The sequence below is a fragment of the Hyla sarda genome, chromosome 2 (genome assembly GCF_029499605.1).
Source record: "Hyla sarda isolate aHylSar1 chromosome 2, aHylSar1.hap1, whole genome shotgun sequence".
Classification (NCBI taxonomy): Eukaryota; Metazoa; Chordata; class Amphibia; order Anura; family Hylidae; genus Hyla; species Hyla sarda.
Window position 1 is genome coordinate 349,006,591 of NC_079190.1, and position 26,207 is coordinate 349,032,797.

Sequence of the window (26,207 nt, forward strand, 5' to 3'; positions counted from 1 at the left end):
CTTCAAAGTTCAGCAGCAATTTTGCAATTTTTAACAACATTTTCAAAATCAGAATTTTTCAGGGACCAGTTCAGTTTTGAAGGGGATATGAGGGGACTTCGTATAAGAAATACCTCATAAATGACCCCATTATAAAAACTGCATCCCTCAAAGTATTCAAAATGACATTCAAAAGGTTTGTTAACCCTTTAGGTGTTTCACAGGAATAGCAGCAAAGTGAAGGAGAAAATTCAAAATCTTTATTTTTGACACTCATATGTTCTCGCAAGGGGTAAAAGGAGAGAAATCTTCCTAAAATTTGTAACCCCATTCCTCTCGAGTAAGGAAATACCTCATATGTGTATGTCAAGTGCTATGTGGGTGCACTAGAGGGCTCAGAAGGGAAGGAGCGACAATGAGATTTTGGAGAGTTTTTCTGAAATAGTTTTTGGAGGGGCATGTCATATGGCATACTATTTTGGAAACTACACCCCTCAGGGAACGTAACAAGGGGAACAGTGACCCTTAACACCCCACAGGTGTTTGACAACTTAATTAAAGTTGGATGTGTGAATGAAAAAAATTATATATTTTTTTTCACTAAAATGCTGGTTTCCCCCCCAAATTTTACATTTTTACAAGGGGTAATAGGAGAAAATGCCCCCCAAAATTTGTAACCCCATTTCTTCTGAGTATGGAAATACCCCATTAGTGGACATCAAGTGCACTGTGGGCGCACTACAATGCTCAGAAGAGGAGGAGCGCCATTGATCTTTTGGAGAGAGGATTTAGTTGGAATAGATGTCAGGGGCCATGTGCGTTTACAAAAGACCGCCGTGGTGCCAAAACAGTGCACCCCCCATATGTGACCCCATTTAGGAAACTAAACCTCTCACAGAATTTAATAAGGGGTGCAGTGAGCATTTACACCCCACTGGAATTTGACAGGTCTTTGGAACAATGGGCTGAGCAAATTAAAAATTACATTTTTCATTTTCACGGACCACTGTTCCAAAAATCTGTCAGACACCTGTTGGGCGTAAGTGCTCACTGTACCCCTTATAACATTCCGTGAGGGGTGTAGTTTCCAAAACGTGGTCACATGTGGGGGGGGGGGGTTTCCATTGTTCTGGCACTATGGGGGCTTTGTAAACACATGTGACCTTCAATAATGGACAAATTTTCTCGCCAAAAGCCCAATGTCGCTCCTTCTCTTCTGAGCCATGTAGTTCACCCGTAGAGCACTTTACATCCACATATGGAGGGACATTTATCAATGTTTGCTTATGTATTCTTTTTTTTAGTAATTTTTTCCTTACTTTTTTTTTCCTTATGTGTGACTTATTTATCAACTGGTTTCATCCTGTTGATAATTTTCTTTCACGTAAGCAATTTTTCCTTTTTTACTTTGGTAGTAGCTTTTTCTGCTCCATGTTTGAGCTGGAGTAAATTTAGTAAATTTTTAACGCTGTTGCGACTTTTTTTTGCGCAGTTGCGACTGTCGCAGTTAATAAATACCTGACTACCCGTAGTCCATTTTAAAATTATTACTACATAGTAAATTTTAGGAAAACTTGCTTTTCTCGCTTTCCAGTCAAAATGTCGCACGAAAAATCGCGTAGTCGCAGTTGCGACAATTTTGCGACAATTATAGTAAAGAAAACCTGACTAAACCCGTTGATAAATGTCCATAATGGAGTATGTTCTTACTTTTTTTGTGAAAAATTTAGGGTGACACTAGCATTTTAGTAAAAAAAAAAAATTTTTTTTGTTTTCCCATCCAACTTTAATGAAAATTCGGACAATAGGATGTGTAGCTCACTTAAAGATAAAGGTAAGGAAAGTGTTCGAGGTTAAAGGTGATGCCTTCACCCAATCAGGTCTAGTCAAAAAATGGGAAAATATATGTATATACCAGTCCTCAAGAACACTAGGGATGTGTAGAATAAAGAGGAAAGAAAATAGTGGATCTAATAAGGATTTATTAATATATGTATATAAGTAAGTAAATGCAAATAAATCACCAATCACTCTGCAGGGCCCTTGCAGGAATGAATTGGTAATCAATATATAAATAAAAATGCAAATGAAAATGCAGATAAAAATGCAGATAAAAATAATATAGCAGAAATGCACCAATGTCCACTACGGTGGTTAGCAACGTGTCTCTTTTGGTTAGTAGTCACTCTTGGTCACAGTTAAGTCCAAGGATATCCAATTAAAAGAGTCACAGTTCAGTAATCAACTCCTATGATACTGTAGCCAAATATAGCAATAGTGGCGATAATAGCAACAGTTGTAGCAATTATGGCAGTAGTTTGTAGAGTATCGGTGCACAGCTGCCATAATTGCTACAACTGTTGCTATTATCGCCACTATTGCTATATTTGGCTACAGTATCATAGGAGTTGATTACTGAACTGTGACTCTTTTAATTGGATATCCTTGGACTTAACTGTGACCAAGAGTGACTAATAACCAAAAGAGACACGTTGCTAATCACCGTAGTGGACATTGGTGCATTTCTGCTATATTATTTTTATCTGCATTTTCATTTGCATTTTTATTTATATATTGATTATTACCAATTCATTCCTGCAAGGGCCCTGCAGAGTGATTGGTGATTTATTTGCATTTACTTATTTATATACATATATTAATAAATCCTTATTAGATCCACTATTTTCTTTCCTCTTTATTCTACACATCCCTAGTGTTCTTGAGGACTGGTATATATACATATATTTTCCCATTTAATGAAAATTCGCCAAACACCTGTGGGGTGTTGAGGCTCACTTAACACGTTTTTCATTTTTATTGGGGGGGGGGGGGGGGGGGGGGGGCAGTGTAAGAGGGTGTTTATGTAATGTTTTACCCTTTATTATGTGTTAGTGTAGTGTAGTGTTTTTAGGGTACATTCACACTGGCGGAGGTTTACAGTGAGTCTCCTGCTAGGAGTTTGCGCTGCGGCGGAAGATTTGCCGCAGCTCAAACTTGAAGTAGGAAACTCACTGTAAACCCGCCAGTGTGAATGTACCTTGTATATGGGCATAGATATCAGCAGTCACCTTGGTTCGGTCGCTGCCCGGAGGAGAACAAAATTCCCATGGAGGTATGCATACGTCCTTGGTCCTTAAGTACCAGGGAGCCAGGATGTACGCATACGCCCCGGTCCTTAAGGGGTTAACCTCTTAAGGACCCATGGCGTACCGGTATGTCATGAGTCTGCTCCCGTTCTATAACGCGGGGCCACGGTCATAGCGGGCCTTGCCCGACACGTAGACACGGCTGGGACCCATGGCTAATAGCGCATGGCACTGATCGCAGTGACGCGCTATTAACCCTTTAGACGCGGCGGTCAAAGTTAATCGCCGTGTCTAGAGTGAAACTAAACTCATGCCGGTTAGCTCAGGGGGCTTTTCGGGATCGCCGCGGTGAAATCGCAGCATCCCGAACAGCTGTAGGACACGAGGAGGGTCCCCTTACTTGCCTCCTGGTCCGATCGCCGAATGACTGCTCAGTGCCTGAGATCTAGGCATGAGCAGTTAAGCGGCAGAATCATTGATCAATGGTTTCCTATGAGAAACCATTGATCAATGTAAAAGATTAGTGTGTACAGTGTTATAGCCCCCTATGGGAGCTATAACACTGCAAAACAAAAAGTGAAAAAAAGATCATTTAACCCCTTCCTTAATAAAAGTTTGAATCTCCCCCCTTTTCCCATTAAAAAAAAAAAAAAACTGCGTAAAAAAAAAAAAAAAAAATTTAACCGCACGGTCAATGGCGTACGCGCCAAAAAATTCCAAAGTCCAAAATAGCGTATTTTTGGTCACCTTTTAGATCATGAAAAAATGAATAAAAAGCGACCAATAAGTCCTACGAATCAGAAAATGGTACCGCTAAAAACAGATCACGGCACAAAAAAATTTGCCCTCATATGGCTCCATACGCGGAAAAATAAAGTTATAGGGGTCAGAAGATGGCAATTTTAAACGTATACATTTTCCTGCATGTAGTTAGGATTTTTTCCAGAAGTACAAACCAACATAAGTAGGGTATAATTTTAATCGTATGTACCTACAGAATAAAGAGAAGGTTTCATTTTTACCAAAAAATTTATTGCGTGGAAACGGAAGCCTCCAAAAGTTACAAAATGGCAGCTTATTTTTTTTTCAATTTTCAAAAAAGAGAAAAATACCCAGACCTCAAGGAAGGTGTGTTAAGTGAATGAAACTATAATTACCGTATATACTCGAGTATAAGCCGAGTTTTTCAGCACGATTTTTCGTGCTGAAAACACCCCCCTCGGCTTATACTCGAGTGAACTCTCCACCCGCAGTGGTCTTCAACCTGCGGACCTCCAGAGGTTTCAAAACTACAACTCCCAGCAAGCCCGGGCAGCCATCGGCTGTCCGGGCTTGCTGGGAGTTGTAGTTTTGAAACCTCCGGAGGTCCGCTGGTCGAAGACCACTGCGGCCTTCGACATCATCCAGCCCCCTCTCACCCCCCTTTAGTTCTGTACAGTACTCACCTCCGCTCGGCGCTGGTCCGGTGCTGCAGGACTGTCCGGAGAGGAGGTGGTCCGGTGGGATAGTGGTTCCGGGCTGCTATCTTAACCGGTGAGGCCTCTTCTAAGCGCTTCGGGCCCGGACCCAGAATAGTCATGTTGCCTTGACAACGACGCAGAGGTACGTTCATTGCCAACGTACTTCTGCGTCATTGTCAAGGCAACGCCTCTATTCTGGGCCCGAAGCGCGGAGAAGAGGCGCCCCCGGTGAAGATAGCAGCCCGGAACCACTATCCCACCGGACCACCTCCTCTCCGGACAGTCCTGCAGCACCGGACCAGCGCCGAGCGGAGGTGAGTACTGTACAGAACTAAAAGGGGGGTGGGGATGATGACAAGGGGATGATGAAGGGGGGGGTGTGGGATGATGACAAGAGGATGATGAAGGGGGGGGTGGGATGATGAAGGGGGGTGGGGATGATTACAAGGGGATGATGAAGGGGGGGGTGTGGGATGATGAAGGGGGGTGGGGATGATGAAGGGGGGATGTGTGGGATGATGACAAGGGGATGATAACAGGTGATGATGATGAGGGTCTGGATGATGACAGGCGGTGATGATGATGAGGATGTTAATGACGGGTCTGGATGATGTATTTCCCACCCTAGGCTTATACTTGAGTCAATAACTTTTCCTGGGATTTTGGGTTGAAATTAGGGGTCTCGGCTTATACTCGGGTCGGCTTATACTCGAGTATATACGGTTATAAAAGGACCAAAGATCGTGCTTCAAATATAATTAAGTGTATTTTATTCAAATAAAAAACTGAAAAACTGATAAAAAAATTCCACCTCACAAGGGGCCCCTTGTAGGAGGGGTGTATAATACCTAAAATAGACTATCACTGATAACTGTTGCCTGATAAGTATCACAAAATGTTATAACAATTGTAGACAAAATGCACTTATATAGATACAAGATACATTGTGGCAAGATAAATTGTATGCACCGATGTAAATGTAAAAAAGTATTTAGAAAGTCTCATAGAGCTCAATCTTTTTCACTGTCGAGGAAGATTGAGCACAGTGAAAAAGATTGAGCTCTATGAGACTTTCTAAATACTTTTTTACTGTTTCAGTGCATACAATTTATCTTGCCACAATGTATCTTGCCTGAACTATATAAGTGCATTTTGTCTACAATTGTTATAAAATTTTGTGATACTTATCAGTCAACAGTTATCAGTGATAGTCTATTTTAGGTATTATACACCCCTCCCACAAGGGGCCCCTTGTGAGGTGGAATTTTTTTTTAATCAGTTTTTCAGTTTTTTATTTTAATAAAATACACTTTATTATTATAATTGAAGCACGATCTTTGGTCCTTTTATTAATTATAGTTTCATTCATTTAACACACCTTCCTTGAGGTCTGGGTATTTTTCTCTTTTTTATTTATCTTATATTGGCACACTAGGTATAGGTGCATTACCCATTTGTCCTCTGTTGGTACTATAATTGTGAGCTGTACTTACTCTTCTTTTTTTTCATTTTTGTCTTACAATGATTTTTTTTCCGTTTCGCCGTAGATTATGGATGTATGGATTACAAAGTAGAATTGGTGGCGCCAAAAATAAGCCATCATATGGATTTTTAAGTGCAAAATTGAAAGCGTTATGATTTTTTAAATGTAAGGAGGAAAAAATGAAAATGCAAAAACGGAACATCCTTAAGGGGTTAAAGGGGTACTCCGGTGGAATTATTATTATTTTTTTAATCAACTGGTGCCAGAAAGTTAAACAGATTTGTAAATTACTGGTATAAAAAAATTCTTAATCCTTCCAATACTTATTAGCGGCTGTATACTACAGAGGAAATTCTTTTCTTTTGGGATTTCTTTTCTGTCACGACCACTGTGCTTTCTGCTGCCACCTCTGTCCATTTTTGGAACTGTCCAGAGCAGCATATGTTTGCTATGGAGATTTTCTCCTGCTCTGGACAGTTCCTGACATGGACAGAGGTGTTAGCAGAGAGCACTGTGGTCGTGACAAAAGAAATCCAAAAATAAAAGAATTTCCTCTATAGTATACAGACGCTAATAAGTACTGGAAGTATTACGATTTTTTAATAGAAGTAATTTATAAATCTATTTAACTTTCTGGCATCAGTTGATTTAAAAAAAAAAAAAAAAAAGTTTTCTACTGGAGTACCCCTTTAAGAGGTTATACAGTAAACTTTATACAAATGTCCCCACAAACAATTTCCTTACCTGGCACAATCTACAATTCCATTATAGGTCTCTTCATTGGCCCCTTTGCACAATGACTGAAGTCTGGTCTTTATCACTGAAAACGTAAAAATCGGAGAATCAATATATAATATACCTTGAAGATCTACTTAGCTTAAAAATAGATAGTACAGAAAGATGTCCACCCAATATGTTAAAGTGATCTTACCATCACAAGGATTGACAGCCACAGCTGCTGTGGAGCCAGCAATACAGCCTGCAAAGAATGAGTGAATAAATGGCGCCTTCCCATCTGCAGAAGACATTCCCAGTTTATTAAGGTTAGAGAACAATGGAAAATAGATGACTGAAAATGGAACATCTCTGAAAGAAAACATGAGTAAAACCAAAGATTAGCAGTGCTTACATCACACTTAGGCAGTCACCCTTCTTTTTAAAGGTTTTGTGCTGTATTCTAATTCAAATATGTGTACAAAATCACAGAACCTATATGGCTTCATGATCTCAGCAATACATACACTACATGTTGTAATATTTGTTGTAAAAGACATCCAGGCAACTTAAAAGAACATGACAAAACAGGTCAGACATATTTATGAGCTATCACAGAATAATCCAACTCAAAAAGTAGAATTTTGGACTTACCATAAATTCTCTCTCTGAGCTTCTATTGGGGGACACAGGACTATGGGTATATGCTGCTTGCCACTAGGAGGCTGACACTAGGCAAAAAACAAAAGAAGGCTGGCTCCTCCCGGCAGGATACACCCGCCTCCTGGCTCTGAGCAACTCAGTTTTAGTCCCAAAGCAGAAGGAGAGCCAACCCTGAAAAAACAGTCGAACACAACACAAAGAAAAGGGAAAACCAACCAAAAATGGTGAACACCCCCACCCTGGAAGGGCGGAAACCAGCTGTCCGCAAACAAAAGAATGGGCGGGTGCTGTATCCCCCAATAGAAGCTCAGAGAAAGAGAAATTACAGTAAGTCCAAAATTTTACTTTTCTCGAGCGCTTCAATGGGGGACACAGGACCATGGGATGGCCTAAAGCAGTCCCTGGGGAGGGCAAACCTACCCCAACAGAAGAAGGCTCAGGCGGAATCTCAAACCACTGCCTGCAAAACCTTGCGGCCCAGGCCTGCGTCGGAGGACGCAAAAGTATGAACCCTGTAAAACTTGGTAAAGGTATGCAGGGACGGCCAAGTCGCAGCCTTGCACACCTGCAGGGCCGAGGCCCCATGACAGACCGCCCAGGAAGCCCCCACGCGGAAGGAAGGGAGGCACCTGACCCTTACAGTGGTACCCCTCTGAAATGGCGGAACGGATCCACCGGGAGATTGAGGACTTTGAGGCCGGGAGCCCCTTGCACCTCCCATCGGGGAGCACAAACAGGGAGTCACTACACCGAAAGGAGGAGGTGACCGACAAATAGGTCCGCACCGCCCGGACCAAGTCCAACTTATGGCGCTCTCTCGGATGGGAGGGAGACGGACAAAAGGAGGGCAACATGATGTCCTCGTTCAGGGCGAAGGGAGACAACACCTTAGGCTGGAAAGAGGGCACCGGCCGAAGAACCACCTTATCCTGGTGAAGCACCAGAAAGGGGGAATGGCAGGAGAGCGCGGCTAGTTCCGAGACACGGCGAAGAGATGTGACCGCGACCAGAAAAGCCACCTTCAAAGAGAGGAAACCGAGAAAAACCTGAGCAAGAGGCTCAAACGGAGTGCCCTGAAGGGCATCCATAACAAGGTTAAGGTCCCAAGACGCAGTGGGGGACCGCAGAGGAGGGGCCTCGTAGGGCACACCCTGCAAATAGGTGCGAATATGAAGGTCAGACGCCAGAGGGCGTTGGAAGAGGACCGACAGGGCCGAAACTTGCCCCTTAAGGGAACTGAGGGCAAGGCGCGTCTCCAGTCCAGACTGTAAAAAGGACAGGAGATTCGGCAGAGAGAAGGAGGTGGGAGAAAGGGAACGGGCCTCACACCAGCAGAAATACGCCCGCCAGGTGCGGTGGTAAATCCTGGCGGACGAGGGCTTACGGGCACGGAGCATAGTCCGGATAACGCAGGAGGAAAACCCCCGAGCCCTCAAAACCGCGGTCTCAACCGCCACACCGTCAAACGCAGCGGAAGTGAATTGGGGTGGCAGAGGGGCCCTTGGGAGAGGAGGTCGGGACGGTCCGGAAGACGGAAGGGAACGTTTGGCACGAGGCTGACCACGTCTGCGTACCACACGCGACGGGGCCAGTCCGGAGCCACCAGAATGGCCGAGACCCCCTCCGCCTTGAGTTTCCGGACGACCCGGGGAAAAAGCGGAAGAGGTGGGAAGAGGAAGGGAAGGGCGAAAGAGGCCCAGGGGACCACCAGGGCGTCCGCTGTGAGCGCCAGGTGATACCGAGACCTGGACAAGAAAAGAGGGACTTTCCTATTCCGACGTGACGCGAACAGGTCCACGTCCGGGGTTCCCCACCGACGGCAGATCTGATCGAAGACCTCCGGGTGGAGAGACCACTGTCCCAGATCCGTGGTGGCTCGACTTAGAAAGTCGGCCTCCCAGTTTTCGATGCCGGGAATGTGTACGGCCAAGAGGGCCAGATCCTGAAGTTCCGCCCACCTGAGAATCTTCGTGACTTCCCTCATGGCCGCCGAGCTGTGGGTGCCCCCCTGCCGTGGCGTTGTCCGTTTGCACCCGGACTGGGAGGCCCCAGAGAAGGCGGGTCCAGTGCCGAAGGAACAGGAGGATCGCCCGAAGCTCCAGAACATTGATGGAGAGCTTGCCCTCTGACGCCGTCCAGCGACCCTGGACCTTCTGGTCCTGGAAGACCCCTCCCCAGCCGAGGAGGCTCGCGTCCGTGGTCTGGACATAGCAGCGGAGGGGCAGGAAGGAATGACCCCCTTGGGGAAGGGGGGACCGGAGCCACCAAAGGAGGGAGAGACGTACCTGGGGAGAGAGTCGGATCCTGCGTTGGAGAGACAAGGGGGACTTGTCCCACTGGGACAGGATGGCCCATTGGAGAGGACGGCAGCCAAATTGAGCGAAGGGCACCACCTCCATGGCGGACACCATCTTCCCCAAAACGGACATGCAGGTGCGGATGAGAAACGGGGCCGGTGCGTGAAGGGAGTGGACCTCCGACAGGAGCTCCTGGAGTTTGTCCTCCGGCAGGGAGACACAAGCAGCCGCTGTGTCGAAGTGGAGCCCCAGAAAAACATGGGACTGGGAAAGGTGGGACTTCTCGTGGTTGACAATCCAACCGAAATTGGAGAGGGTCTGGAGGGTGATGCTGAGGCTGGCCCGATTCTACTCCAAGGAGGGCGCCTTGATGAGCAGGTCATCCAAGTACGGAAGAACCGAGATGCCCCGTGAGTGGAGAAGAGCCACCACCGCCGCCAACGTCTTGGTAAAGACCCGGGGAGCAGTCGCCAGCCCGAAAGGTAGGGCAACAAATTGGAAATGACCCTCAGGGACAGCGAACCTGAGGAAGCGGTGGGGGGCTGGGAAGATAGGGATGTGTAAGTAAGCATCCCGGATGTCCATGGAGGAAAGGAACTCCCCTTGATCCATTGAAGCCACAACAGACCTCAGAGACTCCATCCTAAAATGCTTGAGGCGTACGTGTCGGTTCAGGAGTTTGAGATCGAGGATCGGACGAACCGAGCCGTCCTTCTTGGGGACCACGAAGAGGTTCGAGTAGAACCCCGAGAAGCGGCCCTGAGGAGGGACCGGAACAATCACGCCCTGCGAAAGAAGAGTGCGGAGGGCCACCTGAAAAGCTGCAGCCAGAGCTGGGGACCGAGGAGGGCGGGACCGGAAAAAACTATCCCGGGGCATAGAAGCCGAGTGCCGCAGCTCGCCAGGAGACTGGGAGAGCTCCGGAGGAGTCCTGGAGTGAGGGGAGGCAGACCGGGAGCGGATATCAGGCAACTGAGAGCGGCGACGCCTGGAATAGGTGATATGAGAACGGGAACTCCGATGGGAAGGACCCGGGCGGCTCGACTCGGGGGAGGACTACGGGGAAGGTCGCCCCGAGCGGGTGCGGGAGGGCCGAAGGGAAGGGCGAGAGCCACTCGCCGTCGGCTCCCTGACGGAAGAGCGCGAAGAGGATCGCCCCAGAGCTGACATAACTTCCCGGGAAACCCTGGCCAAGTCAGAAATGGACTTGGAGAGGGAAGCGACCCATTCCGGAGCGGAATCAGACCGCCCGCCGTCTGGGGGACCACCCTGGGCGGTGCAGGGACGTGCAGAGCGTACAAGTGGGTTGGGAGGAACCGCCTGGAATTTTGGTCTTACAGCCTGAGCAGGCATAATAAGTGACAAGCGCAGTAGCAGCCTGCCGGGAGGGGTGGGGGTCGGACATTAGGATCCATGATGCACCGTGCCCCTAACTCGCATGTGGGGGATCAGGCAGCACCATGCTCCTGTCGCCCCACGCTAGAAAAAACTAAAAAAGGGAGAAAAAGTCTAAACTGTACCTAATACTAGGAAAAAAACTAAAGAAATAAGACCAGGTCTGGAGAGCTCCAGAGCTGCGTCTAGCCTCATCTGACACTAAGCTAAAACTGAGTTGCTCAGAGCCAGGTATATCCTGCCGGGAGGAGCCAGCCTTCTTTTGTTTTTTGCCTAGTGTCAGCCTCCTAGTGGCAAGCAGCATATACCCATGGTCCTGTGTCCCCCAATGAAGCGCTCGAGATATATTATTTATTCCTACATTAAAAAGAGACATTGGGCCCCATTTACTAAGAGTGGAGTGTAGCTTTCTTTGTTTTTGTTTCTGACATGTATTTTTCCATGGTATTTGCTATTATACTTTTATTTGGCGATTATTCGTACATATTGCTTTTGTAATGCTCAAAGGTCAATTCCACCACATTCATAAAATTTGTTTCTTTAGAAAATGTATTTATTTATTTATTTATTTATTTTTTTAAAGACAAGCTCCTTTTCTCTGATCACCACACCCCTTGGTTGTTTTTTTTTTTTAGTAAAGTGGAGAGTCTTTTGGATTTTGTCGGAAATGGCGGACGACCAAAAAAAAGAAGAAAAATAAAATACTAAATCTACTCGGAAAAGGCCTAGTAAATGAGGCCCATTAAAGGACATGTCCGTTGCTCACTTTTCTTATTGTATCCGTTCCGGGCTGCAAAAAAAAAAAAATAAAAAAGAAAAAAAGAAAATAAGCACTCTCTTGCCTGCCTATGCTCCCCTGGTGCTCTGGTACAGGTGTTCGGTCCCCGGGCTGTGTTCTTCTTACTTCCTGTTAGCCCGGCATGTCACACGGAGCTTCAGCCTATCAGTGGCCGAGGCTGGACATAGCTGCGGCCGGTGATAGGCTGAAGCTCTGTGTGACGTGACGGGCTAACAGGAAGTAAGAAGAATACAGCCCGGGGGCCGAACACCTGTACTGGAGCACCTGGGGAGCATAGGCAGGTAAGACAAAGTTTGCTTTCTTTTATTTTGCAGCCCGGAACGGATACAATAAGAAAAGTGAGCACCGGACATGTCCTTTGAGGATCGAGATGGCCATCCCCAATAAGTGCAGTGTTACAAATAACCAAGTGGGTCACACTGACCTCAATTTCACAGCAGACTGTCTGTGGTATACACCAAGAATGCGAGGGTTTACTTACGTCTACCCTACACTGGGGGAGAAGGATATAGAATCCCTGCACTAGACAGGTCCTGCAAAGAAAACTCTCCCTTCCTGTTATGCCCTGAATCCTCCCTGGTTCACCACTGGGTGTTTTGCTACCTAGAGAGGCCAGCTATAGACCACTTAAAGGAGTACTCCGGTGGAAAACAAATTTTTCAAATTAACTGGTGCCAGAAAGTTGAACAGATGTGCAAATTACTTCTATTTAAAAAAGTGTCAGGAACTATGAGCAGGAGAGGTTTGTTATGGGAATTTGCTCCTACTATGGACAGTTCCTGACACAGACAGAGGTGGTGGCAGAGAGACTGTGGTCAGACTAAAACAACTTTTTCAGGAGCATACAGCAGCTGATAAGTACCAGAAGGTTAAGATTTTTAAAAAGAAGTAATTTACAAATCTATTTAACTTTCTGGTACCAGTTGATTTGAAAAAAATAAATAAATGTGTTTTCCACTGAAGTACCCCTTTAATGTTGGTATGCTATTCATATATCATCAAGCCACACAATGGTATGTATACTTGAAAAATGGTGATCATATAAATAAACCAAATAAACCAAGATACTCAGAGTCCCAACAGCTTTCGGCTCTGTAAGCCTTCTCAGGGGACTAGTAAGAAGTGATATGACAGATCTTCAGATGATAGTATGATATTAAATCCAGAAGCAGTGATGCCATCTTGCCTTTATAGTGAGAGAGAGACAATATGACAACACATCTACTACAGACCAAGGAGGAGATAAAGATATTCTTGGGGAGGAATCAGTTGTAGCACATAGTGCTACAAGTGATGAACTGATATTCAGTGTCAGGATCCCCATCCAATCCATGTGCATGCAAAAGAACATCACACCCACTTACACATGCTGGGAGATTGCACAACCCCAATGGCCTGACTGAAAAGCTTAAAAAGTGTACCTCTCATGAAACAAACTTTTTATATATTAAAGATAAAGCCCTACTGAACAACTTTTTAACTGCTGAGGAGAACTCAGCTCATACACAAACAGGGAGCAAACAGAGAGGATACATTCCCTCTTCTCTTTTTCTCAGTTCCTCTCCCCTCTATCCACTTTCCACATCGCTAAATGATCTATGCACTGCTTATCTGCTCTCTCCATGACTTGCCGTTGCTATGACAACCTCCTGTGCATTGTGCCTTGAATTGAGCTACTGGAGAGCATAGAAAAGAGGTATTTTTAGAGGGTTTTAAAGCAAAATAAATGCAGGGATAGAGTTAGTCCGGGTACCACCCAAGCGCTGACCGTTGGCAAGGGGGGGTTAACAGCGCATATACGCAATGTCTGTGCCCCCACACTCGCAATGGGGAAACAGGGAACCGCAGTCCCTGAGTCCCCACCTGAAAACAGAAAAGAAAAGGAATAAAAAAACTAACACGTCCCTAACTAGGAAAACAAAAAATTAGAAGACCTGGTCTGGAGCAACCCAGACCACGCCCACCTCCTTCAGACACTAAGCTTAAACTGACTAGCTCAGAGCCTGAAGGCGGGTGTATCCTGCTGGGAGGAGCTGACTTTTTATCACCATAGTGTCACACCTCCTAGATACACCCACCGTCTGTGTCCCCCAATGGAGCCAATAGAGAAATTATGTTTTCATTTTCACGGACCACTGTTCCAAAAATCTGTCAGATACCTGTGAGGTGTAAATGCTCACTGCACCCCTCATTATGTTCCGTGAGGAGTGTGGTTTCCACAATGGGGTCACATGTGGAGGGGGGGGGTCAATTGTTCTGGCACCATGGGGGCTTTGTGGTTTAAACATGGCCTTCAATTCCGGACAAATTCTCTCTCCAAAAGCCCAATGGCGCTCCTTCTCTTCTGAGCATTGTAGTTCACCCGCAGAGCACTTTAAATCCACATATGGGGTATTTATATACTCAGAAGAAATGGTGTTACACATTTTGGGGGGCTTTTCCCCCCCTATTTTCCCTTGTGAAAATGAAAAATTTGGGGTAACACCAGCATTTTAGTGAAAAAAAATAATTCTTCTTCATTTTCCCATCCAACTTTAATGAAAATTGTCAAACGCCTGTGGGGTGTTAAAGCTCACTATATCCCCTGTTACCTTCCGTGAGGGGTGTAGTTTCCAAAATGTGGTCACATGTGGGTATTCATTTTTTTGCTTTTATGTCAGAACCGCTGTAAAATCAGCCACCCCTGTGCAAATCAGCAATTTCGGCCTCAAATGTACATAGTGCGCTCTTACTCCTGAGCCATGTAGTTCGTCTGCAGAGCATTTTGCGTCCACATATGGGGTATTTTCGTACTAAAGAGAAATTGCGCTACAAATTTTGAGGGTCTTTTTTTCCCCTTTTACCTCTTGTGAAAATGTAAAGTATGGGGCAACACCAGCTTGTTAGTGTAAAACATTAATTTTATTTACAACAACATGCAAGTGTAGACCCCGACTTTACCTTTTAACCCCTTAAGGACTCAGCCCATTTTGGCCTTAAGGACTCAGACAATTTAATTTTTACGTTTTCATTTTTTCCTCCTCGCCTTCTAAAAATCATAACTCTTTTATATTTTCATCCACAGACTAGTATGAGGGCTTGTTTTTTGCGCGACCAGTTGTCCTTTGTAATGACATCACTCATTATATCATAAAATGTATGGCGCAACCAAAAAACACTATTTTTGTGGGGAAATTAAAACAAAAAACGCAATTTTGCTAATTTTGGAAGGTTTCGTTTTCACGCCGTACAATTTATGGTAAAAATGACGTGTGTTCTTTATTCTGAGGGTCAATACGATTAAAATGATACCAATTATTACATACTTTTATATTATTGTTGCGCTTAAAAAAAATCACAAACTTTTTAACCAAATTAGTACGTTTATAATCCCTTTATTTTGATGACCTCTAACTTTTTTAATTTTCCGTATAAGCGGCTGTATGGGGGCTCATTTTTTGCGCCATGATCTGTACTTTTTTTTTATACCACATTTGCATATAAAAAACTTTTAATACATTTTTTATAATTTTTTTTAAATAAAATGTATTAAAAAAGTAGGAATTTTGGACTTTTTAAAAAAAAAATTTTTTTTTTTTCGTTCACGCCGTTCACCGTACGGGATCATTAACATTTTATTTTAATAGTTCGGACATTTACGCACGCGGCGATACCAAATATGTCTATAAAAAAAAATTTTAACGCTTTTTGGGGGTAAAATAGGAAAAAACGGACGTTTTACTTTTTTATTGGGGTAGGGGATTTTTCACTTTTTTTTTACTTTTACTTTTACATTTTTTTTTTACACTTGAATAGTCCCCATAGGGGACTATTCATAGCAATACCATGATTGCTAATACTGATCTGTTCTATGTATAGGACATAGAACAGATCAGTGTTTTCGGTGATCTTCTGCTCTGGTCTGCTCGATCACAGACCAGAGCAGGAGATGCCGGGAGCCGGACGGAGGAAGGAGAGGGGAGGGGACCTCCGTGCGGCGTTATGAATGATCGGATCCCCGCAGCAGCGCTGCGGGTGATCCGATCATTCATTCAAATCGCGCACTGCCGCAGATGCCGGGATCTGTATTGATCCCGGCGCCTGAGGGGTTAATGGCTGACGCCCGCGAGATCGCGGGCGTCGGCCATTGCCGGCGGGTCCCTGGCTGCGATCAGCAGCCGGGATCAGCCGCGCATGACACGGGCATCGCTCCGATGCCCGCGGTTATACATAGGACGTAAATGTACGTCCTGGTGCGTTAGGTACCACCTCACCAGGACGTACATTTACGTCCTGCGTCGTAAAGGGGTTAATAAGGGGTAAAAGAAAAAAAAAGACCCCCAAAATTTGTGGCGCAATTTCTTCCGAGTACGGAAATACCCCATATGTGGCCCTAAACTGTTTCCTTGAAATACGACAGGGCTCCGAAGTGAAAGAGCACCATGCGCATTTGAGGCCTACATTAGGGATTTGCATAGGGACAGACCCGGATGTACATTCACATGGGGGGGGGGGGGCGCAAACCTCCAGCTGTTGCAAAACTACAAGGCCCAGCATGCCCTTTGGCTGCTGTGCATGCTGGGGGTTGTAGTTATGCAACAGCTGAAGGCACACTGGTTGCAAAACAGAGTTTGCTACTTAACTCAGTGTTCTCAACCAGTGTGCCTCCAGCTGTTGCAAAACTACAACTCCCAGCATGTACGGTTTATCAGTGCATGCTGGGAGTTGTAGTTAGGAACAGCTGGAGGGAAACTGGTTGCGAAACACTGTTTTAGGTCACAAACTCAGTGTTTTGCAAACAGTGTGCCTTAAGCTGTTGCAAAAAGATACACCTCTCAGCATGCAGTGACAGTCGAAGGCCATGCTGGGACGTGTAGCTATGCAACAGCAGGTGGCATACTACTAAAACTCCCATCATGCCCTTTGGTTGCCCATGCATGCTGGGGGTTGTAGTTATGCAACAACTGGAGGCACACTGGTAGCAAAACACTGGGAGTTTGTTACTTAACTCAGTGTTCCGCAACCAGTGTGCCTCCAGCTGTTGCAAAACTACAACTCTCAGCATGCAATTACAGCTGAAGGGCATGCTGGGACTGCTGTAGTTATGCAACAGCTGGAGGCAAACTACTGCAAATCCCAGCATGCCTCTTGGCTGTCCGTGCATGGTGGGGGTTGTAGTTATGCAACAGCTGGAGGCACAAAAATGTGCCTCCAGCTGTTACATAACTACAACCCCCAGCATGCACAAACTACCAAAGGGCATGCTGGGAATTGTAGTTGTGCCTTCTGCTGTTGCATAACAACTCCCAGTATGCCCTTGTGTGCATGCTGGGAGTTGTTGCTTAGCAACAGCAGGAGGCCAGCCTTACCTCCTGCTGCTGCGCAGTGAAGATCCGCCTGCCGTCGCTGCCTCCGCTGCTGGGGCCCAGATCCCTCCACCGATGCCAGGGATCTGGGGCCCCAGCCTCAGGTGAGGGCTCCCTGCAGCCGCTCTTGCCCTCCGGAAGAGGGGCAGAGCAGGTGCAGTTAGGGACACCACCACAGCAGGCATCCTGATTCGTCGGCCGGTAACGGTCGACGAATCAGGACGATCGTGAGGTGGAACCAGTGCCACCTCACTCCTGCTGCTAAAGGATGATAGATGCCATCCCGGACGGCACCTATCATTTTTTTTTTCCCGGGTCACCGGGACACGATTGACCCGGAATTGCTGCAAATCGCTGATCTGAATTGACCCCCCAGGAGTTGTCACAGGATGCCTGCTGAATGATTTCATCAGGCTTCCCGGTCCGGCCCCCGCCCATTGAGTGGCGGGGACCGGAAATACTGGGGGCGTACAGGTACGCCCTGAGTCCTTAAGGATCGGGAATGCAGGGCGTATGCATATGCCCTGCTTCCCAAAGAGGTTAAAGGATTTTTATTTTTTTTTTGCCATCCTCTGGGTCAACACATACACAGTGATCAACATTAAGGGAAGCAATCATTGTTCTGCTCACTGAACAGACGGAGCAGATCGATGATGTGGCCCTTCAATCAAGCGGAAGGGGCGTCGCTACCGGCTGCAGTAACGGGACCTGGTAAGAGGAGCTCCCCGCCCAGGGGACTACTTAGGGCTGCAGCGGTGACTAGTTTATAACTTCATATCTTCACCATCCCTGGGGGCAGGAGCGTCCCCCGGGGATGGTTAGGATACAGATTTTACCAAGCGTTATATAGGGTAAAATCTGATGATTGGTTCCCTTTAACACTATTGTTTACATCCCCCTTGTCCTGTCAAACAATTGTTGGTCCACAAGTATCAAAGAGGCTAAACTCTGTTGGCAGTTTAGCAGGGGTCATTAACGTTAAATACGAACTGTAATGTTATGTTTTTAGTTATCATAGTAAATTATTTTGAAATCCATACCTCAGTAGCGTTGCCCCCAGTCCTTTATACAATCCTTTTACACCCTCTGTTCTGAGAAGTTCAGAAGCAATCTGTGTAGCAGACATCTTTTGCGCCACCAATGTTGGCCCGACATTATAAGCCCTTGAGAGCACAGGAATGGGATTCAAATTCTTTGCACTCTGAGAAAGGCTTTGTATCCCAGTAGCAGCTTTCTGGGAAGATGCTGAAATATAAAAGTCATATCAAAAGTAGTACAACTGGTTTCTGTTACAAGGATCAAGGTAAACTGGAGGTGGCAACTGTCCTGGACAAGAAAGGTTAACCCCTATCAGAGGTTATATTCTTGTTGCCACCATACAATGTACTAACAAAAAAAAAATGTTAGGCTGGGATTTTTATTTAATCGTTTTTTTAACTGCCACTGCAGTTTTAAAGTCAGAAGTGGCATTGAAAATATAAATGAAGGACTTATACTTCTCCTTAATCATGGATCCACTTTTGAATTTGGTTTAAAAACTGCTGTAACAGTTCTCCAGAAAACTACAGACTCATTTAAGTCAGAATGTGGCAATGCACTAGGCAATTCTTTATTTTGAAGTGCTATCTGAATTTATTTTTTATAATGAATACAAGTTAATTATGTGGTAGGGAAAATATATACCTAGTCTTCCTGCATCCTGCAGCTGAATCTTCAGCATTTCCATAGGCGTGGTTATAATAACCTGACAAGTCCCAGCACCACATCCTGCCAACATTTCTTTCACTAGCGTGATCTTTCTGCTGTAAGAGATGAGAATAACATTAATTTACCATATTGCAACGACAAGCTCATCCAGTTTATCAGTGCACTAGAGTATTAGATAAGGTATTAACAGAGATGCTATTTTTTATCACAAGTACATGTCCAAGACATTTAAAAGGGGTACTCCGATGAAATTTTTTATTTTTTTTTAATCAATCAATGGTACCAGAAAGTTAAACAGATTTGTAAATTTCTTCTATTAAAAATGTTTTATCCTTCCAGTACTTATTAGCTGATGAATACTACAGAGGCAATTCTTTTCTTTTTGTAACACAGAGCTCTCTGCTGACATCATGAGCACAGCGCTCTCTGCTGACATCTCTGTCCATTTTAAGAACTGTCCAGAGTAGGAGAAAATCCCCATAGCAAACATATGTTGCTCTGGACAGTTCTTAAAATGGACAGAGATGTCAGCAGAGAGCACTGTGCAATGTCAATGAGCAATGTCAGCAGAGAGCACTGTAGTATTCAGCAGCTTATAAGTACTGGAAGGATTAAGATTTTTTAGTAGAAGTAATTTACAAATCTGTTTAACTTTCTGGCATTAGTTGATTAAAAAAATAAATAAATAAAATAAAAGTTTTCCACCGGAGTACCCCTTTAACCCCTTAAGGACCGAGGGGTTTTTGCACTTTCGCTTTTTCCTCCTCACCTCTTAAAAATCATAAGCAATTCTACTTTGCAGTGACATCAGTCATTTTACCCAAAAATCTACAGCGAAACGGGAAAAAAATCATTGTGCGACAAAATTGAAGAAAAAATGCCATTTTGTAACTTTTGGGGGCTTCTGTTTCTATGCAGTACATTTTTCAGTAAAAATGACACCTTATCTTTATTCTGTAGGTCCATATGATTAAAATGATACCGTTCTTATATAGGTTTGATTTTGTCGGACTTCTGGAAAAAAATCATAACTACATGCACGGAAATTTATACATTTAAAATTGTCCTCTTCTGACTCCTATAACTTTTATTTTCTGCGTATGGGTCGGTATGAGGGCTCATTTTTTGCGCCATGATCTGAAGTTTTTAGCGGTACAATTTTTGTATTGATCTGACTTTTTGATCGCTTTTTATTCATGATATAAAAAGCGATCAAAAATAAGTTATTTTGGACTTTTGAATTTTTGTTGCACGTACGCCATTGACCGTGCGGTTTAATTAATGATATATTTTTATAGTTCGGACACTTATGCACGCGGTGATACCACATATGTTTATTTTTATTTACACAGTTTTTTTTTATGGGAAAAGGGAGGTGATTTGAACTTTTATTAGGGAAGGGGTTAAAGGGACCTTTGTTAACTTTTTTTTTTGCAGTGCTATAGCTCCCATAGGGAGCTATAGCACTGCACACACTGATCTCCTATGCTGATCCCTGCAGAGCCATAGCTCTGCACGGATCAGAGAGATAGGGGCTCGATTGCTCAAGCCTGTAGTACAGGCTTGGAGCAATCAAACCCCGATCGGACGCCGCGGACACAGGTAAGGAGACCTCCGCCTGCGTCCCAGCTGATAGGAACATCGTGATTTTATTGCGATGTCCCGATCCGCCCGACTGAGCTGCCAGGAAGCGTTTACTTTCGTTTTCAGACGCGGCGGTCAACTTTGATCGCCGCGTCTGAAGGGTTAACAGTGCGTGGCACAACGATCGTTAGCCCAAGGTCCCGGCTATGATTAGCAGCCGGGACAGACCCGGTGTGATGCGGGGTCACGGCGTGACCCCGTTATTAACATCGGGAGCGGGCTTAGGACGTACAGGTACGTCCTAAGTCCTTGAGGGGTTAAGCATCCAATTTCCCAGAGTACTAAAAATCCTAATGCTGCCAGACAAAACATACTTCTTTAAAGAGGGCCTGTGTGTAACCCCAGAAAACTGACATTTCATTGTTATTAAATTAGCTTAGGACGCACTGATTGAACATGTTTTACAGGTTTTTGATACACCTTTCTGGTCGCAGAGATATGAGGGTTTTAAGTTTGTCTGACAATTTACTGAATCAGTCAGAAAGGCTTGATATTATTATAGTAATGGGAGGGAGTATCAGGTGATGGGTAGGATTGAACAGTCAGTGTAAATGTGGTACACTGAGTGGCGTGTATGCCTATAACATACCCATTCACTGTATAATCCTGTCCATCACCTGATATTTACTCCCATTATTAAAGTTAAGTTCAAGCCCCTCTGACTGACTCCATAAATTATCAGACTAATTATAAAATAACATATCTCATGAATGGAAGGGTGCATCAAGAAACTATAAAAAAGGTGTTTGATAAGGGCACCATAGGCTTTCATGTAATATTTTTGGGTTGGGTTTTGAAACCAAAATGAAAAATAAAACCAGACACCTACATTTCTAATCACATGTAAAATGAGAAAAACAAGTTTAAGCTTACATATTGCTAAAATAATCAAAAATACAAATAAATAATAATAATCAATCATCATCATCATCATCATCAATTTCTGCACTATCCTTTCCAGTAAAATTAATCTTCACCATAGCGGAAACAACATTATAGTGAATGGGGTCTGTCAGGCATTGATGACCTGATGGGTAATAACCAGTAGATTTTTGTTCGCACAATGCAAATATAAAATGTAGCACTTCATGGTCTTGACACAAGAAAGGTCACCTCTGCAGCCACTGTTTGGCTGGAGATTCACTTCCCTGTGTCGAGACACAGACCAGAAGTGCTGTGCAATACTGGAACGTAGAGGAGTACTTTGTTTTAATTGTTTTAATCCCATCCTGGCCAAGAAATGACTATGCAACCAAAACTAGAGAAGTAAGAAAACTTCTGGGGAATCCATAATCAAATTTAAAAAAAAAAAAACATGGGTGGGGGAGGCTGGTAGAGAATAGAGAATTCTTACAAAACATTCTTTAAAGAGTATCTGTCACCAAACTAAACTTTTAATATATTGTTCCTTATGTAATTATAAGACACTTTTATTACTTGCCATTAAAATTCTCAAACTTTATATGTTTTTAATGTGGTGGCTCTGTTCTATTCCCTGCCGCAAGTCAAGCGATTAGTTTAGTCTCCTTCCGGCCTGGCAGGAGACCAAACTCAGGAAGTGCATGGTGAGGCGCAGCTCTCGCAGGCTTTAGGGAAGTCGCGCCTGCTGGGGAATGCCCACTTTCTCCTGCTGGGAGCTCAAACAATGTGAGCAAGGGGAAAGGTATGATACACAGCTTTTTAAAGCTGGGAAAAAATTGTTAAGGGCAGGAGGGGTGTTAGGACTAGTTAGAGAATATAATCTGAGTTAGTTTCAAAAATATGGTTAGATGACAGGTACTCTTCAACTTTCAAATACTTACCCATCTTTGGACAAGTGGTGTCTGAAAAAGTCATTTGCGGCTAATTTAATCGCCTTCTCTGGAGTTACTAGAGTCAAATTCACTGCAGCACCTAAAAAGTAAAAAAAAGCATGGTTACAAAGAGTAATGATGAGCTCATGTAATTTACAGGCAAAAGAATATTTACAGCATAAAACAGACACTACAGGTAAAACTGAATTTCTGAGACATTGTGCATTTAGAGGGTCAAATAAAGGACTAAAAGATGTGGTGTAATAATGTAACTATATTTAGTTGTGATAATATGTCAATTTACTTTAAAATTATTTAAAAAAATACATTTTTGCACTCAGCACTTGAACTGCAAGTGTGCTGAAAGTGTGTTACTGTGTGAAAGAGTCAAGCTCCTTTATATGCATAATTATAATGAAGTGAAGGACACTGCTCAAAAAAGGGAACACTAAGATAACACATCCTAGATCTGAATGAATGAACTAATCGTATGAAATACTTTCATCTTTACATAGTTGAATGTGCTGACAACAAAATCACACAAACATTAATCAATGGAAATAAAATGTATCAACCCATGGAGGTCTGGATATGGAGTAACACTCAAAATCAAAGTGGAAAACCACATTACAGGCTGATCCAAATTTGATGTAATGTCCTTAAAACAAGTCAAAATGAGGCTCAGTAGTGTGTGTGGCCTCCACGTGCCAGTATGACCTCCCTACAACGCCTGGGCATGCTCCTGATGAGGTGGCGGACGATCTCCTGAGGGATGTCCTCCCAGACCTGGAGCAAAGCATCTGTACGGGGTCCATATTAGGACATCATCAGGCGTCAGCCAAATAGCCATCATTCCTCATTCTCAAAATCCATCCTCCAGAGTAATCTCGCCTCCTCCTCGGCCAAATCTCTCTCCTTCAGACAAACAAAATCCTCCCACATTCTTACACCCTCCTACAAACCTCCGTCACACCTCAAACAAACCTCCGTCACACCTCAGACATCAGCCGAACATCCCTTGATGTAAAGTTTTCCTCAATTCATAGAAAACACTGCGCATGCACAGCACTCTGCTGACAGCGTAGGGCTACAGTAAGCAGCATTAGGAGCTTAGCACTAGTGTAGCCCTGCAGATGCGCAGTTGTCTGTACTGCTCAGAGCGCACGCACTGCTTTTCTCCGCTACGCCGTTAGTGTAGGGAGGCTTGAAAACTTTAACGGCTGTTCGGCTGACGTCTGAGGCATGACTGAGGTTTGTCGGAGGTTTGAGGGATGAGAGAGGTTAAGCTGAGGGTGTAAGAATGTGGGAGGATTTTGTCTACGTCTGAAAGAGGAGAGAGATTTGGCTGAGGCATGACAGAGGTTAACATGATTTATGAGAGAAGGCGAGATTACTCTGATGGAGGACAGATTTTGAGGAGGAATTATGGCTATTTGGCTGATGCCTGATGATGTCCTAATATAGACACTGTACATCCGCCACCTCCAGGACAGTCTGTGGTGCAACATAGCGTTGGTGGATGGAGCGAAACATGATGGCCCAGATGTGCTCAATCAGATTCCGGTCTGAGGAACGGGCGAGGCCAGTCCATTGCATCAATGCCTTCCTCTTGCAGGAACTGCTGACACACTCCAGCCACATGAGCTTTAGCATTGTCTTGCATTAGGAGGAACCCAGGGTCAACCGCACCAGCATATGGTCTCACAAGGTGTCTGAGGCTCTCATCTCGGTACCTAATGGCAGTCAGGCTACCTCTGGCAAGCACATAGAGGGCTGTGCAGCACCCCAAAGAAATGCCAGCCCACACCATTACTGACCCACTGCAAAACCGGTCATGCTGGGAGGATGTTGCAGGCAGCAGAAAGTTCGCCACGGTGTCTCCAGACTGTCACACCTGTCACATGTGCTCAGTGTGAACCTGCTTTCATCTGTGAAGAGCACAGGGCACCAGTGGAGAATTTACCAATCTTGGTGTTCTTTGGCAAATGCCAAACGTCCTGCACGGTGTTGGGCTGTAAGCGCAACCCCCACCTGTGGACGTCGGCCCTCATACCACCCTCATGGGTGTTTTTGACTGTTTAAGTGAACACATATACATTTGTGGCCTGCTGGAGGTCATATTGCAGGGCTCTGGCAGTGCTCCTCCTGCTCCTACTTGCACAAAGGCAGAGGTAGCAGTCCTGCTGCTGGGTTGTTGCCCTCCTATGCCTCCTGCACGTCTCCTGGTAGTGCCTTCATGCTCTGGACACTACGCTGAAAGACACAGCAAACCTTCTTGCCACAGCTTGCATTGATTTGCCATCCTGGATGAGCTGCACTACCTGAGCCACTTGTGTGGGTTGTAGTCTCCGTCTCATGTTACCACTAGAGTGAAAGCACTGCCAGAATTCCAAAGTGACCAAAACATCAGCCAGGAAGCATAGGAACTGAGAAGTGGTCTGTGGTCACCACCTGCAGAACCACTCCTTTATTGGGGGTGTCTTGCTAATTGGTTATAATCTCCACCTGTTGTCTGTTCCATTTGCACAACAGCATGTGGAATTGATTGTCAATCAGTGTTGCTTCCTGAGTGGACAGTGTGATTTCACAGAAGTGTGATTGACTTGGAGTTACATTGTGTTGTTTAAGTGTTACCTTTATTTTTTTGAGCAGTGTATAATCTGCTTTGTGCAGATATGTGTGTGTTTCAAATGTGGACATTCTAAGTAAATCCAGATTTGGACTAACTTATTCGGCTACATGGAGAGCAGAACATAAAGTGGACTTGTAAAGTGAGTGTGATCCATCTAGGCTAACATTTAAGCTGTTAAAGAGGTACTCCGCTGGAAAACAATTTTGTTTTTAAATCAACTGATGCCAGGAAGTTTAACAGATTTGTAAATGACTTCTATTTAAAAATCTTAATCCTTCCGGTACTTATCAGCTACTGTATTCTCCACAGAAAGTTCTTTTCTTTTTTAATTTCTTTTCTGTCTGACCACAGTGCTCTCTGCTGACACCTCTGTCCATGTCAGGAACTTGTCCAGAGCAGGATGTTTGCTATGGGGATTTGCTCCTGCTCTGGACAGTTCCTAAAATGGACAGAGGTATCAGCAGAGAGCACTGTGGCACACAGAAAGGAAATTCAAAAAGAAAAGAACCTCCAGTGGAGCATACAGCAGTTGATAAGTACTGAAAGGATTAAGAATTTTACATAGAAGTAATTTAAAAATCTGTTTAACTTTCTGGCATCAGTTGATTTAAAAGTAAAAAATAAAATTTCCAGCGGAATACCCCTTTAGGAGTCATGTTTTCTCTCATGCTACTCTGGTGAAAGGAAGAGAAGCAAAAAAATGACGTGGCCCTATTTAACAGCAAGTAAAAATTAAGGGTGACAGAGAAAAGAAAAGTGACAGAACAGAATACTACAAAGGAAGCAGAATGAACCGCAATAACCACTAATATACAGGAATTTCTGTCAAGACAGTTCATGAATTTCATGGGAGGTGGTGGCATAACTTAGTGGAACAGTCACTAAATTGGGAAATAAGGTGCATTTATCATGAGACATAAATACACACAGCGACAGAAAAGTAAGAACCCAATAACCCACTATGCGAAGTATCACCTTTCCCAGCTTAAGTTTAAGAAATGTATATGGCATCTGTCATGTCTAATGTGCACTGTAATATGTCTTGGCATCAGGATTTGGGTGTAACAAATCTCTGACTGGTACTTTAGTTATTAAGATGGAATTATAGCACACAAATATATCAGTAGTTGGTAATTTGTATCTGGGAATTTGTAAAGGCAAGTGCATGTTGTATGAATCTGCATTACAAATCTGAAGGAATTTACTGCTG

At 44.4% G+C, this 26,207-nt stretch overlaps 1 protein-coding gene across 2 annotated transcripts in view; it reads right to left on the bottom strand.

The window, feature by feature from the left end:
- The window catches only part of LOC130356558 (mitochondrial glutamate carrier 1-like), a 71,920-nt gene that overhangs the window by 3,784 nt on the left and 41,929 nt on the right, over positions 1–26,207 (bottom strand). For both annotated transcript variants that reach the window (XM_056558256.1, XM_056558255.1), the window contains 5 exons: positions 22,375–22,465; positions 18,905–19,023; positions 18,262–18,466; positions 6,940–7,094; positions 6,753–6,828 (listed from right to left, as the gene is read on the bottom strand). In XM_056558256.1, the coding sequence (XP_056414231.1) occupies positions 6,753–6,828; positions 6,940–7,094; positions 18,262–18,466; positions 18,905–19,023; positions 22,375–22,465 (646 nt within the window). The remainder of the gene's footprint in view (positions 1–6,752; positions 6,829–6,939; positions 7,095–18,261; positions 18,467–18,904; positions 19,024–22,374; positions 22,466–26,207) is intronic.